General features: G+C 32.1%; 1 protein-coding gene across 1 annotated transcript in view; it reads right to left on the bottom strand.

Annotated features, from left to right (window-relative positions):
• The window catches only part of sema6ba (sema domain, transmembrane domain (TM), and cytoplasmic domain, (semaphorin) 6Ba), a 132,905-nt gene that overhangs the window by 54,785 nt on the left and 58,101 nt on the right, over window positions 1–20,019 (bottom strand). The window contains exon 9 of the mRNA XM_056481512.1: window positions 18,308–18,525. Within this exon, the coding sequence (XP_056337487.1) occupies window positions 18,308–18,525 (218 nt within the window). The remainder of the gene's footprint in view (window positions 1–18,307; window positions 18,526–20,019) is intronic.

The following is a 20,019-nucleotide window of genomic DNA, read 5'->3' as shown; positions in this document are numbered from 1 at the left end:
TAAATATATTAACAATTTATTTAATAATTAAATAATATTTAATATTTACATTTATTTATTTATTTATTTATTTTGTTTATTATTTAATATGCTTTTATTATTTTTTATTAGGATATATATATATATATATATATATATATATATATATATATATATATATATATATATATATATATATATATATATAAATTATTTTGTTTTTCAATAATATTATTCTTAAAAAACTGTATGTGTTAAAAATAAAAGTATTAATAATTTATTTAATAATTGAATATTATTTAATATTTACATATAAATATTTTGTTTATTATTTAGCATGTTTTTATTGTTTATTATTAGGATTTTTATATTTATTTATTTTTGTATTTTTCATTAAAATTATTCTTAAAAAATTATATGTGTTAAACAACTACATATACTAATATTTAAATATTATTTATTTATATTTCTTTAGTTTTTTGTTATTTATTTATTCATTATTTATTCTAATCTGAAAAAACATAAGAAAATGGTCCCAGCATTTTTATTAATGAGCGAATTATGCTTTGAATTGCTTTGCAATAAAAATGCAATGTGTGTTCACAGCTTATCATTACACCATTACACCATGAGCTACATTTGCTAATCAGGCACTAAAAAGCAAGTATCTCTGATGAAAATGAACTTAACACAATGGCAACATTCTCCCAATCACAACGAGAGAGCAAATATAGCAGAACAAGTCTTTCCACCTTCCACACGGTGTCTAAATGAAAAGCGTTTCAGAGCAATCATGGCATTCAGACATGATGAGATCTGCTCATTCCCTTCTAATCACTCCATTTCTGCTCTAATATTCCCCGCTAATAGATACACGCTAAAATGATCTGTTAAAATGCGCGCTGCCGGTAATTGAAGGGCTTCGGGTTTGAAGGGTCTCATTTGGTAAATTTGGAAAATGTGCGCAGATTGATGGACGGAAAGGCCACGGTGGGCTTGCTGTTAATGGACTGATTTGGAGACGAGCCTGAACCCGCCGCCTGCCACCCTGATGGAGGACATCTGTGCAAAAAGATTACACCAAATTAACAGAGATGTCACTGAATGGCATCTCCCGTCTTCCCAAAGTTGCACGACCTTATAATTACAGCAACCGTTTAAAGGAATAAAAGGGACAAACAGTAATGTTCTGATGTTCTGACACCAACTGGGGATTGTAGAAAGGGAGCTTATTATAGTAAAAACACAATGTTCTGACTGTGATTTTTTTAAACAGTGTTTACTAAGGCAAGCATAATTATTTCTATTGCTCAATGGTTTCAGAACCTTCCATAGAGTTCCTTAAAAGTTGTGTAAATGTTAGCATGTGTATTCTTGTTTATGTAAAGCACTTTGAATTACCATTGTGTATGAAATGTTCTACTTAAATGAATTTGCCCTAACAGAACATTATTATAAATGTTAGTGGATCATTATTATAATGTAAATGTTCTAATACACTTTTAGTAATTTAAATAAGGTGGAATAGTGGCTCAGCGGTTATTACTGTTGACTCAGAGCAAGTAGGTCGTGGGTTTTCTCCGGGTGCTCCGGTTTCCCCCACAGTCCAAAGATATGCGCTTTAGGTGAATTGAATTAACTAAATTGGTCGTAGGGTATGAGCAGGGGCGGACTGGCCATAGGGAGCACCGGGAAATGTCCCACAAACCAACGCCCACCCTTGCTCTTCACTTTCTAAATCGCATCAGATGTGGCCTGACTAACAATAACTTTGGCCCGGTTGAAAATGCTTTCCCAGTCCGCACCTGGGTATGAGTGCATGTGTGAGTGTGTATGGGTGTTTTCCAGTACTGGGTTGTGGCTGCATAAAACCATCCGCTACATAAAACATATGCCGGAATAGTTGGCGGTTCATTCCGCTGTGGTGACCCCTGATAAATAGGGGACTAAGCCAAAGGAAAATTAATAAATGAATAATTAAACATAAAACAATCAAGTTGTGCCAAAAAAACCCTCAAGAATAATTAGATTGAGCTCATTTTAAGTGAAGTTTCATAAACTAATTTCGAGAGGAGCACGTGATATGATTGAGCACGTCTGGCCACTCATCTGTAATCAGTAATAATCCAATCAGAGTGATCCTAGTTTACTATAAATGGATAATTTTCTCCCTACTGTTTCTATCTTCGTTTGGAAGAATCCCCTCCTCCACCCCATCTCCTCCTTTTTCTCCCTTTTCTAAAGGGGGAGCTCTCGAGACCTACCTGATCTCGGATCTCCTGATATGCTTATCGACCGGGCGGGAGCCCTGGGCTCAAATATCTTCGAGCTCAGGGTTCTCTCCCGGGACAGCATGTCAAACCTGCTTTATACGCCAAGCATATCTAAGTGGGAACTCTTGAAATAAGCAGTTTGAAGCAGCAGCATATTTTTATATAGCAGGGTTTTATATATATATATATATATATATATATATATATATATATATATATATATATATGTATGTATATAAAATAAAATAAACATCAAACCTTCTAAAACTATACACTGTGAAATTTTTTGGGGAACGTCTCAACACATATTAAGTTAACTTAATAGTTTTTTCAAATTTAAAGGGGTGGTGCAGAATGTAATTTTAAGGCTTGGTTGTGTTTATAAGATGCAAAACAATGTGTGCTCATGTTTCACTTGAAGGAAATCACTTTATTTTTTCATACATCTTACTTTGATTATATATATATTTTCTAGTTCCTCTGAAAGACCCGCCCTCAAGTGACCCTGATTGGTCATCTGTCATAATGTGCTGCGATTCGTGGATCGGCTCCACCTCACGCTCATACAAGCACGCCCATTTGTGCAGTATAAACAGTCGCTCTCTAAAATAAAATCTGACAAGTGTCTGTAACAAGTGAAAATGGGGTGCGGCTCCTTTAAGAGACATCGCATTCACAACAACACTGCATTTCGTTGTCTTGTACTTGTACATGTGTAATGACAATAAAGTTGAATCTAATCTAAAAAAAAAAAATGTGTGTGTGTGTGTGTGTGTGTATGTGTGTGTGTCAACAGTCTGTAGACGCGTGTAACACGAGAAGCGCATGTGCGTGGGATCAATGTTTATGTTTCTTTTTCTCTGATGCTCGGATTAAGTTATTTTCTGTAATAGACAGTGACGCTGTTGTTAGAAGAATAAAGCACAAGATGTGGGATGCGACCTGTGTGAGCCTAGATTGATTTTTCTGCTGCTACATGAGTTAGGCGAGCTCTCCTGTATTTTTTAACTCAACGCGTTACACGACAAGTTTCACATATCTTCGGTATATGCATGTGTAGGTAATATGAATCATTCACATATCTTTTGTGAGTTCATTATCTGAGATGTAAAACGTAGGAAAAGCTGCCTATAGAGAGACACTGCACAGTCGCACAGGCATATAGAGACGCTGCACGCGCTGGTGAAGAGTGCGTGTATGTGTATCAGTTTGACTGATAAATATGAATTTGTTGCTAAATCGTTTGCAGTGCCAAACAGCATTTCCTGTTGTTTACATCTTTGCTACAACATACCATTAACGCTAGACACTCTACATGTCATGATCAATTTTAACAAATAAAACACTTACAGGTTGTGAGCTGCTCCTTTGAGGAGATTTTAACCGAATCCAGCACTGAACTGGGAAAGATTCTGGAAGCTGTGTTTTGTCAAATCATGCTAGCTATGTATTTTATAATTCTCTGGAACATAATTAACATTGAACTGTAAGCACTTCTGTCTTTGTGTCATGTCCTTTGGAAGCCCAAATACAGAAACAGATGAAGCTATGTGGGAACAGCAGCATTTGGATGGCATTTTAGCTCTCTCTGCTGTAATATTACAGTGCCTCTGGCCACGCCCCTTCCTCAGCTGGGCAGTGTGTGTGCACGGTAAAAGTACGTTTGTGACGCTTGTGATCTCACTGGCCCGGAAGTATTTTTTTGTAGTCCCCAAAATTCGTTCATTGTAGGCTTTGCTAAGCTAACTCTTTAAAAACCAAGCTCTCCCTTTGCATTGAACCTTGAGCATTTTACATTCAGAGATGCTGTTTATGTCCACACAGCTACATTACATATCAACCGTTACGTTCGCTTGCAGAACGTATTCTGGATATGTGTGTGCGTTTGTTTGTATGTGGTTGTGTCGTTTCATGCGTGTTTTACAGGTACGAACGGCATTGGAGGATCCCCATTTCGTGCTGATGACGTTGGTCGCTGACGCTGGGTTTGCGCCACCAATCGCTGGTCGGCGTAGAGTTTAAAAGCCGAGCCCAAACTGCAATGGCGATCTCCATCTCTCTCTATCTCTTTCCATCTCTCGCTCCTTCTCGCTCTTACTCTTTCTGTGGGTCTCTGTGAGGACAGTCTCTCTTGCGAGGGCTAGTCTGAGAGAATGTGTTTTGCTTGTGTTTAATTCTCTTGTCTAAAGTTTTGAGATCTGAAAGTGCAATGTGTTTGCTTGTGAACTTGTCCAGTTAACTGATTGATGTATTTGAGTGATACCTCGGAGAGATTGTAGGAGTGAGTAAGTCGCGCGATATACATATACAACACTGAGACTCATCTGTGTATTAGTTCACTAGGTTCAGGACAATGTGCTGCTTTGTGTATGTTTTGTTTTTAGTTAGAGTAGTTTAGTTAAGACGTTTGGTACGTTGAAGATGTTTCTTTTCATGCTTTTCATATTTAGTTTAGTTTGTTGAAAACAGTTACTGAGTTTTGTTTTATTTATTTCTTTGATTTAAGCACATCTAACTACTTCCTCTCCCCCCAGGTAATTAATCATTTATTTATTGTAAATATTTTTCTTTCACTGTATAATATTTTTTCACTGGAAGTATGGGCAATAAATAAATGCAGTGATATTTGGTTCTAAAGTCGTTTCTTTCTCCCTCCATTTGTTACACACACACACTCAACTATTATATGTTATGTCAAATACCCTTAGTTTAATATTAACATCTAAAAGGACGTAACATCAACTAAAGTTTAACATATGATATCGTAGTGGACCACCCCTTTAAAGGGCACCTGTTTTACCTCTTTTTCTAAATTTAAGAGCCCCTATTTTGCATTATAAAAGGTGATATTTTGGTATTGGGGGTCTCCAACAACAGGCTGATTTGCATGCAAGGTCAAAAAACACTTTCATTGTCTTATAATATGCATTTATTTTTTACCTAATTATCCCAATGACTCACATATGATTCGTTCAGCGATTCATTTGTTCCAAAACCCCTCCTTAGCGCGATGCTAATCTGCCATGATTGGTCCGATGATCCAGTCTGTTGCGATCGGTCGACTACGTTCATTGTGAGACAGAGAGAAATGCCCACCATGGCTTATCAACCTTTTTGAAGTAGTCAGAGTGCAGAGTGTATGTGTGAGCCCAGTGCAGGAGTGGATTAAAGCAATGCAGTTTAACACCAGCATATTACTTTATTCTTAACCAAAAACAATGACACATATTCAATATTAATCCACACAGTGGCAAAAGCTGAACTATTTTGAAACCTGACCGCCGCACGTGTGTGGGAACAGCTGACGGTGGCCATAGCAAAGACAAACGGCAGAGGATCGCGAGCTCACAAACGCATTTAAATCCGCAAACAAAGCGACACACATAGTGTTTTCAATGAAGCTTTGGACATGTTATGAGAATATAGAGTTAACCAGATACACTACAAGCCGCGTGGAGCGATTACAAGTAACAAAACACAATTAAATATATAATTTGCAAGCTAGAGAAAACAAGGAGGAAACCATTTTAATCGCACTTAAGTTATTTACACTTGTGAAATGGAGGAAGGAGCTGATACATGAACTGTGCACTGTAAAGTTCCTGTCAAGCGCTGACCAAGTCCCATACATCAATAGTCTTTTCTGATCCTTTCTTTAACAAACGGCCAACGAATCCCCCGCTGTAAGGATGTAGATTGCTGAAGCACTCGTCAAAAAATTTACGAGAACACAGCACAAGGCTGGGGCTATAATGCTGAGTATTTTTGTAACAATAACATCAACCACATCTTTGGGTAGGGAAAATAACACTAACTTTCTCTTACACTTCAGAGCACAGCGTCTTCGCGACATGATTCAATCGGGATCTGCTACAGTGCTTGTCTTCCTCTTTTCTCTCTACAGTGTTTGTGGGCAGAGTTGGGGGGTTTCAATTTTCCCAGGTCTGTGTACGCAACAAATGGCGGGGCTTGAGTTCCATATCGACATCAACGCCAGCACGGCTAAAGATTCTTAACCAACCGCAACGATTCATTTGAATCACTCTGAGTTCACTCTTTTATAGATGAATCAATAGTTTTAAACATGGTGCACTTTCACATTTAAGTCTTAGCTGGATATTTTACTTCACTTAGAGCTATGTTACATACTGCATGGAAGGTCATTTTCAAAAACCCATAATTGGGGATCTTTCAGATTCTGTTTTTGTTGCCACGTGCCTGCCAGAGTGTGCATCAATCTCTGGCGGCGTTAGATAAGCAGCACAGTGACAGACAAAAGGAATACGTTAAGGATACACATTAATATCCACTGCTGCATCAACATCCATTATGTTAATGTACAAAGTAAACCTGATTTAATGTCCACAAACTAGGATTGAAGCGTCTTCATTTATAATTGTACTGACATGCGGCTTTGTTAATAAAGACGGTAAAATCGCTGTAATTCACTAACATGCACTTTTAATGAAAACGTTTGAACTTGTAAAACTCATTCTTGATCACATTTGAGGATGATTGATGATCACAGCAAGCGAACAGATCTTTTAATCCCTGTTGCTTTGTGCATGTCCTCTTGTTGATATAATTACATTCTTTAATTTGCGTCTGTCAATCAATTCAGTGGGCGGGGAAACAACACTCCTACGTCACATTGTGGTCAGCTTCAAAATGGGAGGGATTTGGATCCTATTTTAACTTCAAGAAATTTTTAAAAAGAGACTTATTGTGTTTCTATCACCCCAACATGACTGTAGACAGTATATATGTGTTCTGTAAAATTTAAATATTAAATATTATTTTATTATTATTATTATTATTATATTATTATTTATTTATTGTTTATTATTTAGTATGCTTTTATTATTTATTATTAGGATTTATATATTTATTATGTTATTTTTTCATGAATATTATTCTTAAATTCTATGTATTAAATAAACAACTAAATAACGTAATAATTTATTTAATAATGAAATATTAGTTCATATTTAAATTTATTTATTGATTTTTTTTGTTTAATGTTTTGTACGTTTATTATTATTTATTATTATGATTTTTTTATTCATTTTTATTTTATTTTCATTATTATTAGTCTTAAAAAGGGAAAAACCACACTCCTACGTCACATTGTGGTGGGATTCAAAACGGGAGGGATGTGGATCCTATTTTAACGTCAGGAAATTTAAAAAAGAGACTTATTGACTTTATATCACCCCAATATGTCTGTGGACACACTATACCTACACACAGTTCTGTCCAGACAGCTTCCAAAAGAGGATTTTCATCATAGGTGCCCTTTAAGTGTATTGAACATAAAACAATTAAGTCCCCCCCCCAAAAAAAAAAAAAAAATCAAGAAATGTTTTGACTCAACTCATTTTAAAATATTACTTTGAACAAGCAGCAAAAAATATTTTTGTGAGTGTACGTTATGACCTTTTTGCCGTCGCACAAAGTGACACAGACTCCAAATGGGAGCCATTTTGTGAGAAGCCGTTCAGCCAATAACGCGTCAGACGTTTGTGCTCTCCTCCAGCCAATGAGCTGTCAGATGTGTTGATCTACAGCCTTGTAAAGCCGCATCCAGACAAACCAACTCTACTTTGTCTGGCTCTCGGCCCTCTTCACCTCTCGCCCAGTGTTTTAAAGGCTCTCTGGCAAGCCGCCCATGAAACTGCCTGCTCCAGTGGGCAAAAATCAGCTCATCACACAGAGACACAACACCACGGGGGTCTGAGAAATGAGGACTAAACGAGAAAAATGAACACGGCGGAGAGCAGGAGGTTCACGCTGGTTGTACTTTGGCATTGAAGCTCAGCTATTGCTTAGAGAAAGAAATAAAAAAAGCACACACAACAGATCTGCCTTCACATGCTGAACAACTATACAGTTCTGCCAATAATCAAGCAGGTCAAGTGAGGTAAAAAAAAATGCAACAACCAAACTGAAATCTGAACAAACTGAAAACAGGTCAAGCTTTTGTCAGCTATATTGCATGCAACAATTGAAATTGAAATTTAAAATGTAAATGTAAACTTCGCTAATGCTTGAAGAACCGCCAATTATGCATAATTGAGTACACAGTTATGATATTTTATTAATCATTTTTTTGTATTATAATTATTTTTATTTGTGCAAAAATGTAACTTATTAAAAATAAAATAAAATAATTGCATGACCTAATAAAGTTGATTTATTCTGATGGTTAAATAACATGGAAAATAAATGTAGATATAATTTAAATATTATAATTGAACAATAATAAGTGCAACAACAACAACAACAACAACAATAATAATAATAATTATTAAAATAAGCACAATTTTATAGCATTTAATAGCATTTATTCTTGAGTTTCCAAATAACACTAAAATGATCAATAATAATAATAATAATAATAATAATAATAATAATAATAATAATAATAATACAATAAAATGTTCAACAACAACAAAAACAATAAATTATTCTATCAAATAATTCATAAAAATTAAAACTATAATAAAAAATTGCACTTAAAATAAGCAAAACAAAATAATATTTATTATTCTTAAGTTTAATAATAATAATAATAATAATAATAATAATAATAATAATAATAATAATAATAATAAATTAAAATGTTCAATAATAAAAATAAATTTAAAAGTTCAACAACAACGACATAAAATGTTGAATAATAATAATAATAATAATAATAATAATAATAATAATAATAATAATAATAATAATAATATTAATAATAATAATAATAATAATAATACCAAATAATGCATAAAACATAAAAATATAATACAAACATTTGCAATTAAAATAAGTAAAACAAAATAATAGCATTTATTATTATTCAGATTTCAAACAACATTAAATGTTCATTAACAACAACAACAACAATAATAATAATAATAATAATAATAATAATAATAATAATAATAATAATAATAATAATAATAATAATAATAATGATAATAATAATACATTTTTGTACCAAATAATGCATAAGAAATAAAACGATCATATAGAAATTAATAAGTCTGTAAGCCAATCAGAGATTGCCTGTGGTAAAATCATTATAACAAACCGTTTCTCCTGATTTACCGCATTATTTCTTCATTTTCATGGAGAGAAGAACTAGCATCTCAAACTAAATGTGTAAATAATCATATTTCAGAAAATATTTGCACAAAAAAGTGACAATGTACATCATACAAATAAGTGGACACTACTCAGGGTTACTTATAGTGTCAGGACACAAAGAGCTTGGGTTTTATAACATTTATCCATCCATTTATCCCTTTCGCTTGCCTTTATTTTTTGGATCTACAATATGTATATGGCTGTTCTCTATTGGAAAATTTTTCAACCTAGTGATTTAAAGATCCTGTTGAGTTGTGCTGCACCGTGTGCAATTCAACGCCAATTCTTCTTGCTTTTTTTTGTTTTCCTTCAAAGTATTCCCATGTGCGCCTTTTCAATGTAGACCCAACAAGGAGACGTTTTACATCTCACTCCAGTAATATTGGCTTCTTAGGCAAATATGAGCAAAAAAGGCTATGAATTAATTTATTTTTATGGTTTTGATCTTTCGATCAAAAAGTAAATGAAAAACTGAAGATTAAAAAAAGTATAGTATAGACTTTAGACAATGTACAGTGATGTGAAGTACTGATATCTTTTATTTTGCATGTTTGTCACACTCAAATTAATTAATAACAAAACATTCAGTTTTAAAATAACGTTTTTTATTATTAAGTGAAAACAAAATGCAAAACGACGAAGCCCTATGTAAAAAAAAACATTGCAATTCAGCCACATTGGAGGGTTTTTGAGCATGATCCGCCTTTTTGAGATCATACCACAACATCTCAATTAGATTTAGATCAGGACTTTGACTAGGCCACTACAAAGTCTTTTTTTTTCAGCCATTAAGAAGTGGACTTGAGTTGTAATTCAGCCAAATTGGAGAGTTTTTGAGCATGAACTGCCTTTTTAAGGTCACAGCATCTTAATTGGATTTAGTTTAGTTCACTTTGATTAGGGCAAAGTATTCATTTGTTTTGTTTTTTATAGCCATTCAGAAGTGGACTTGCTGGTGTGCTTTGGATTATTGTGTTGAAAAACACTTTTTCAAGTAGTTTTAGATTTAGTTTTTCTCTTAATAATAAAATATATTTAAAATTCCCTTAATAATAAATGAATAACATGAATGAATGAATAATAAATTAATTGTTTTATCTTTGACTAATATTATTAAATTTGATAGATGATCTGAAACGTTAAATTGTGACAAACATGTCAAAAATAAGAAATCAGTTTTTCAATCTTGTTTTTGTTTTGTTTTGAAATAACATTATTTTACTTGTTTTAAGGAAAAACTGACTGTGACATTATTTCAAGACCATGTATTATTACAACACCATGTTTTACTTGTCTAGAAAATACTTCTTGATTTAGGAAAAGAATTGTTGATTTAAGAATTTTTTGATATTTAGACTTACTAAACTAAATAAGAAAACTTTTTTTTGCAGTTTACTAAATAGTTGAAAAATTGTTTGCTCATATGAACTCATATGCAGTGCCCTTATTTGTTGCACACAGAATATTTTTTGCTAATATTTTGAGCAAAAGATCAAAGACTTAAACAATATAGACATTTTTTGCTTACAATGTTAATGAAAAGCTAGATAAAAAATGGTGAGTATAGACTTTTGATGATGTACAGTGGTTCTTTAATGTTTTAGATGATAAAACAAATTAAAATAGTAGTCAAAGACAACACATTATTAAGGACATGTTTTTTTTATTATTAAGGGAAAACAGAATGCAAAACTACAACGCCTTGTGTACAAGACCATTGTACTTCAGACAGATTGGTGGGTTTTTAAGCTTGAACTGCCTTTTTGAGGTCATACCACAGTATCTCAATTGGGTTTAGGTCAGGACATTGACTAGGACATAACAAAGTCTTCATTTTGCTTTTTCTTCAGCCATTCGGAAAGGGACTTGCATTGTAAATCAGCCACATTGGAGAGTTTTTGAGCATGAACTGTGTTTTTGAGGTCATACCACAACATCTTAATTGAATTTAGTTCAGGACTTTGAGAAGTCCACTCCAAAGTTTCAAAGTTTCAAGTTCCAAAGTCATTTTGTTTGGTTTTTCAGTCATTCAGAAGTGGATCATTTTCCTGAAAAACACTTTTTCACATTTTGGATTTTGTTTTCTCTTAATAATAAATGAATAACTTTATTTAAAAACTGCATGGCACATTTACTTGTGTTATCTTTGACTAATATTTAGATTTGTTTGATAGACTAAAACATTAAAGACTGACAAACATGCAAAAAAAAAAAAAAAATAAGAAACCAGTTTTTCAATCTTGTTTTTGCTTAAATAAGAAATAACATTATTTTGCTTACCTCACTGACAACTTATTTTGCTTGTTTTAAGGAAAACTTACTTAATTTTTGCATATTACTTCCTAAAACAAGACAATGCTTTTTTTCTTTGTCTAGAAAATGCGTCTTGGTTTAAGAATTTTTAGATATTTGGACTAGAAACGAGACAAAATACTTGAAGAAAAGCATTTTTTTTTGCAGTGTACTAAAAAATGTAAATACCAAAGAACATATACTTGAAAAACAGTTTGCTCATATGAACTCAGTAGTTCCTTTATTTGCTGTGCACAGAATTTATTATTTTTTTGGTTAACATTTTGAGCAAAAGATCAAAAGCTTAATCAATATAGACATTGCAGATTTCTTTGCTCGTATTTACTAAGGCTACAGTGGAGGACACTGTACATACTGTCATTTGATAATAATAATTATTGATAATTATCATTCAATTTTGTCAAGGCCTGTTTCATTAGATTGCTTTCTTCTGAACCACAATTTGAAACCAATATACAAAAGTTTATTTTCAGTCATTTTAATTTACAGTAATTTTAACTTTTTTTTCTGTTTCAGTTTTAACAGTGATAGTTTTTCTTTCTTCAATGGAAGGGTATCAACAATCTTCAAGTATTTCAAAATCTATTATTTTCTCAGAGGGATTTTGGTTTCCACTGAGATATGAAATGTCATTGTGAAAAACCTCCAGTGATTTCATATCCAGCCCTGCCGTGCAAATCTACCTGTGGTGGCACTTTAGTGATGGCTTTAGAAAGTAACACTGTCACACATAGTGAGATAATTGTTGCTAAATTATTTTCGTTAACAATTAGCAGACAAATTGTGAGTAAAATGATTGAAATGAGCGTTAACCCGCTGGGAAATAAAATGAGTTATTATATATTAATATCAATGAGTTAGATTGTTGCTTCAATGCTGTTATAATATTGCTGAAGTATAATATTGTACGAGTAAAATGATGCCTTATTATACACTACTTTTAAAAAGACTGGGGATGTAAGACTTTCAGCATCACATGATCAAAGATTACTATTTCAAATATAATATAACAGTTCTTCTACTTCATTTAAAGTAAAAACTACCAAGAAAGCAAATAAGTTTTTTGTGCTGCTTAATTAGTTTTTTATTTTTGGTTGAAAAATATTCCCTCAAATTGTTTTTGTTGTTTGTTTACAAACTGCTTATTTAAAATGAGCTGAAACAAGACACTTTTTGAGATTTTGCTGGGACAACTTCATTGTTTCATGTTCAATCAACTTACTGTAAATGTGTAAAAACTAATAAGTTAACTTCATTCCTTCATGTTGTCCTGACACAAATGGGTTTTGCAGAACCCAGCATTTTTTTTTTTGCATGACATAATTGATATCATTATTTTATTTACTGTTTACAATTGCATTGTATTTATTGTTTTATAATATGTATTAATAGCATTTCATTTTCATAATACATGAACAAGTATTATTCATTAAAATTTCTGCAGGACATTTAATTAAAATAAAAAATATTTTATTGAAATAAAAAAATTAAATAAAACAAAACAATTGTAAACAAATGTAAATGAAAAAAATTAAATAACAAAAATAATTAAATAAAAATAAAATTTAAAACAACTGCATCCTTAGTGTATTACTGACATTAACATTACTTGACATTACTGAAAATAAATAATAATCGTAATTAAAAATGATTTAATTAAAAATTATTTAAAATTATTGTTTTATGTTTACACTTTTATTTTTAATAACAATTAAATTATATAATCATTTAAATATTTTTTATAATTGTCTAATTATTATTTTTTAAATTATTTGATAAAAAAATTTATTTAATTTAATAAAATAAAACAAAAAATGTAGTAAATATAAATAAATGTAAATGCAAAAATGTAATTTAAAAAGTTAAATTAAAAAAATAAAATAGTTTTTTAAAAATAGATAAAAAATTAAAAACATTTGCATACAATATAGAAAAGGTATTTTTTCTTTTTAGAAAAATTGCGGATCCCAATCTTTTGATCTGTAGCATGTGCTTTAGATAAATATACTTAAAAAGACATGTAAAAGCACCATGTAAATATCATCATAAAATACCTCAAATTTTAGAGTATTTCTATTATGATAATGTTTCATCCAAAAACAAAACACTCCGGTGTCAGATTTAAATTATTATAAATGTTGATAACATTTATTTATTAATTGTTTATTTATTTATGCACTTATTTGTTTGTTTATTTATTTCAAATATTACTTGGACATAATTTTATTACATTTATTAATTTATAATATGTAATAATATTTTTTATTTTATAATACATAACATCATTCAAATTTCTGCAGGACATAACTGCAAATAAAATAAAATAAAATACGTATAACAAAACAATTAAATAAAAAATAGATTAACAATTGCATCCTTATCGTGTGTAAAAGTTATTTTTTCTTTTCAGAAAAATACAGACCCTATTTTTTAAACTGTAGCATGTGTGCCATTGCTTTTGATAAATATTCTAACAAAGACATTTAAAAGCACCATGTAAATATCACCGTAAAATACCTCACAAATGTCAGAGTATTGCTATCATGATAATGTCCCAACCAAAAAAAAAAAAAAAAAAAAAAACATTCCAGTGTCAGATTTAAATTATTATAAATATTGGTGAAAATTATTTATTTATTTATTTATTTATTTATTTATTTATTTATTTATTTATTTATTTATTTATTTATTTATTTATTTAAATTTGTTTGTTTTTATTTATTTGTTTTTATTTATTTGTTTTTATTTATTTGTTTTTATTTAGTTATTTATTTTAAATATTACTTGGACATAATTTTATTATATTTATTTATTTATTTATTTAAGTTTTTATTTATATAATACATAACATCATTCAAATTTCTTCAGGACAAAAAAAAACAACACAACACAACACAACACAACACAACACAACACAACACAACACAACACAACACAACAAAAAAACAAAACAAAACAAAACAAAAAACAAAACAATCAAATCAAAACAAAACAAAACAAAACAAAACAAAACAAAACAAAACAAAACAAAACAAAACAAAACAAATCAAATCAAATCAAATCAAAACAAAACAAACAAAACAAAACAAAAAAACACAAAACAAAACAAAACAAAACAAAACAAAACAAAACAAAACAAAACAAAACAAAACAAAACAAAACAAAACAAAACAAAACAAAACACAAAACAAAAAAACAAAAATTACATCCTTAGTGTATAAAAGTAATCCTTTTCCTTTAAAAATAATTTCCTTTAAGAACAGACCCCAATCTTTAAATAAACATACGTACAAATCCATGTAAAAGCACCATGTAAGAGTAATGCTATCATGATAATGTCCCAACCAAAAAAACAAAAAAAAACACACTCAACTGTCAGATTTCTCAGCAGGCAGAAGCAGATTTCTCTAAACGTATACAGCTGTTTCTGCCACACTGACTCTTTTCCTCTTTGCACGTTTTGACAGATGTCATAACTGTTACTGCAAAATCTACAGCACAATCGGAACTGGCCCTTCACAACCCAGAGGAAAAACAGATCTGTGTTTTCGCCCACAGTTAAAATGTGTTTATATCATTCCTCAACATCTCTGATAACACAATTTAAAAACCCGAGACAATAAAACTCTCGACTCCTCGCTTTGTCTTTCTACTAGCGAGAGAGACAAAAAAAAAGAAACATTTCAGGCAGAATATCAAAAGAACAAAATCCAAATTGCCTTGAAATTGGATTCATTGGTGCTGCTCGGGCTGAAAACACACTAATAAGACGCTAAATCACAGAGGAACGTGCTAAAGTGCGCCTGTGTAGAGACGCTTTCCATTTCCTTTCAATTTAGTTCTATTTCCTAATCTTTACACATTTACTGGGTGAGTGTCACAAGAACATGTGCAGATCATATTTCAGTATGGTAACAGTAGAAGAAATGGGTTTTTTCCTCAAAGAAATACAAGCCTGTTAATATTGAGGAAGAATTTTCTGTGATTCGCAAAATTAATTCAAGTAAACCATGAAGAAATGTAATTTTCATAACCATGAGTGGATTTTTTTTGCTTCAATGTTTGTGATTTTCATCCACGTTACTCAAAAGTAATGTGTTTCTCTTTCTGTAACAGAATAACAACTACCATCAGTGCATTTTTACTGGTACAGATATAAAAGAGGGATGTATTGCATTTAGTACTACACACACACACATATAAGTAATGTATATTTATATAGCGCATTTATCGTGTATGGCCGTAGACAAATCGCTTCACAATCATGAAAGGGGGTCTCTTCACACCATTACCAGTGTGCAGCATACACTTGGATGATGCGACAGCAGCCACAAGACAACTGCGCCAGTGCACTCACAACATACCAGCTACAGGTGGAGTGGAGAGACAGTGATAAAGCCAATTCGGTGGGTGGGGATGATTGGGCCATGTTGGGTAAGGGTCAATGAGGGAATTTAGCCAGGACACCGGGGTTACACCCCTACTCTTTATGAAAAGTGCCATGGGATTGAGTCAGGACCTTGGTTTAATGTCTTATCCGAAAGACGGTGCTCACTGACAGTATAGTGTCTCCCTTGACTATACAAAAGAGCTTAGAATGACCAAGAGGCGACACTCAATAGAACGTTCCATTGAAACAGCAGTGCCCAGCAACAGCCCTGTGATTCCGCCATTTTGGAGTGAAAGCAATCGGCTGTCCATTGGATCTTATTGCTGTCGCGATGGCAAGCAGCTGCTTTGCTTTTTATTTATTTATTTAAAAAGCGCATTAAAGCTGAGATACAACCTGAAAGACGACAATACAACCCTTACTATCACATTCTTCTGCACTTTTAATAGTTTATTTTACAGACTTATAATATGCTGTTGTTCTATTGGAATTTTCATTCCAAAATGGCCGCCGTGCCATCTAGTGGCTGTTTCCCAAATAGCACTAGAATGTCACCTCTTGGTGATTCTATGCTCTTTGACTATACTGGGGCACTTGGACTCACACAGACCACAGGTTGAGCGCCCCCTGCTGGCCTCACTAACACCACTTCCAATAATCATTGTAGTACATTTTATTCATTTTAGTACATTTTATTGTTTGCATGTGTGTTTATTCATATTTTTGAGCAACATTTTTTTTATATTCAGCATAAAATTATATATTAATAAGTAACATTTATTATGACAACTGACAATATTTTTTATTATTTTCACAAGTTTGATTACATTTTTTTCTTGATAATAGAGCAAATATTTCCGTAATTGAAATGGATATAAAACGAATATTAAAAATTACATCCTATATATATATATATATATATATATATATATATATATATATATATATATATATATATATATATATATATAAATAAAAACAAATAACAAAAAAGAAATAAATGAACAGATAAAAACAAACAAACAAAAAATAAAAAAAACTAATAAAAAATAAACAAATCAACAAACAAACAAACAAATAAATAAACAATCATTGTAAAAACAATAATTAAAAATAGTTTTTTATATTTATTTATTTATTTAATAACAATTCAGCATAATTGCTGTCACACAAATTCAATTAAATGGTTAAAAAATAATAAACTTATTTAATTTACAAATAAATAAATAAATTAAAATTTAATTAAATAAAATAAAAAAAGATCAAATTTTTCTTCTTTTTAATTTAGCTGTGAAATATAACCCTGATGTTTTGTTATTTTTGTTTTTAATATTTATTTATTTATTTGCATTATTTAATAATAATTCAGCATCAGCTAAGAAATTCAAAACAATTCAAATCAGCTAAGAAATAATTAACTAATTATATTTATAAATAAATAAAAAGACAGAAATAAAAAATAAAATAAAATAAAATAAAATAAAATAAAATAAAATAAAATAAAATAAAATAAAATAAAATAAAATAAAATAAAATAAAATAAAATAAAATAAAATAAAATTCATTTTTTCCCCCTTTTGTAATTTGGCTGTGAAATAACACCCCGGCATGTTGTTGACACACTTCAGCATCCCAGCGCTTCATAAATAACAGTAACCCGGACTGAAACAATAAATGCTGCCACTATGATTTGAGGAAATCACCTTCCTCTGGGATTTTTCTTATTTTCCTCCTGTCTCAGAACGGCATTAATTTCTAATCTGCATTTATCATTCACACACACACACGCACACACGCACACATACACGCACACACACACACTGCTCTAGAACACAGCAAACCATCAGTTCCGTGCAGGTAAGTGTGTGTGTGTGTGTGTGTGTGTGTGTGTGTGTGTTTGACTGTGTGCGTGAGTTTGTGCATGCATGTGTTTGTGAGTGTGTACGTGTATGAGTGTGTGTGTGTACATGTGTGTGAGAGTGATTGTGCGAGCGTGCTTGTGATTGTGCGTGAGTGCGGGTATGTGTGAGTGTGCATGTGTGTGCATGAGTGAGTGTGTGTGCGAGAGTGTGTTTGCGTGTGTATGTGCGCATGCATGCGTGTGTTTGTGTCTGAAAGAATGTGTGTGCAAGTGTGCATGTGTCTGGGTGTGTGCTTGCATGTGTGCATGCCTCCATGAGTGTGCGTGCGTGCGTATGCAAGTGTGAGTGTGTACCTATTGGAGGGTGTAGAGAAGACCCCCAGGATGACGTCTCTGCCCTGCATGCGTATGATGGGGCTGGTGGACTGCAGCAGGTTGAAGTAGAAGTGTGAGTCTCCAGGGATGGAGCAGTTCAGACGGGCCTTCAGAAATGACGTCCACTGCCGCTCTAACACTCGCTGAGAGCCGCCCAGATCACCTTTACACACACGCGCCACGCGAGACACCATCACCTGAAACACAAGCACATAGGGCCAGATTTACATTAGGGGAAAGGTTTGTTTTTCCAGGACAGTCCCTTATTTTGGCTCTACCCAGGGAGCGAATTACAGGGGGGTTTGAAGAGGATTGACTCCTTCTAGTTAACGCTTGATGCCCTCTGAAGGACATCTGATCTGTATCTTAAAGGGTCACAAAACACCAAAACACATTTTTTTAGATGATGACAGTCACTTATATGCCCATTTACACGTTGCTAAAAACACTTTCAGGACATCCACTACCGGTCAAAAGTTTGGGGTCAGTAGAATTTTTAAATGTTTTACAATAAGCTTCTCCTGCTCACCAAGACTGCATTTATTTAATCAGAAATACAGTACAAATAGTACAATTGTGAAATGTTATTGCACTATAACAGGGTAAATGCAGGAATCCTAAAGGAAATTTCAATACCTTTTCAAGACTTTTTAAAGACCTTCTCAGAATATTTTAAACGGCAGATCAGTCTGTGTGAACAGGGGTGTGCAGATGTAAAAATCTACATTTGTTGACCGACAGTTCGGGCTACTTATCAGAATTATAGGAATTGTCGCCCACAATATTTAATTTGATGAACATTTTTGAGTTTTATGCCTTATCCAGAATATAAAAATACATTTAGATCATTTAATTTAATCAATACTATTTTAATGTGAAGAGACTTTCAACCAGAACAACAAAAAATGTTTCTCAAGACAGTAACCTACTGCACCTTCAAGGTCAATTTCATTAGCCCCCTTAAGCAATATTTGTTTTCGATTGTTTACAGAACAAACCATCATTATACATTGAATTGCCTAATTACTCTAACTTGCCAAATTAACCTAGATAAGCCTTTAAATGTCACTAAAGATAAAAAATATAAAAGAAATGAGTTATTATAAATGAGTTATTAAAACTATTATGTTTAGAAATGTGTTGAATAAAATATTATCTTCGTTAAACAGTAATTGAATAAAAATATATGCAGGGGGGCTAATAAATCTAAATTCAACTGCATATATATTAAATATTTTAGCTCCAACCTTCTGTCTCACTACAATCCAACCTGCTATTTAAGAACTCAAAACTCAAGGCTTCTGGTGGTATCTAGAATAGCAAAGTCGAGTAAAGGAGGTCGTGCCTTCTCATTTATGGCTCCTAAACTCTGCAATAGCCTTCCAGATAACGTCAGAGGCTCAGACACACACTCTCAGTTCAAAACTAGATTCAAAACTACCGAACCTTGTGTTAGAAACTCTCATATGCCTTATATGTTTGATTCTATGTTTGTTTAATATGACTGCTATTTTCATTTATAACACTCCATCTTTGCATCTCGTTTAAAAACACTTTGAGCAGCAGCTACGCTAATTATTTTCCTTATTCTCTACTTCCACCTGGGGATACTCATCTCGAGGCATCCAGAGATTATGCAGCGCCATTGATGATCCAAGACCTGTGAAGAGATAATCCCAAGATATCCATAA

Source organism: Danio aesculapii, chromosome 2, assembly GCF_903798145.1.
Source record: "Danio aesculapii chromosome 2, fDanAes4.1, whole genome shotgun sequence".
Lineage (NCBI taxonomy): Eukaryota > Metazoa > Chordata > Actinopteri > Cypriniformes > Danionidae > Danio > Danio aesculapii.
This window is presented reverse-complemented; position numbering and strand designations above follow the sequence as displayed.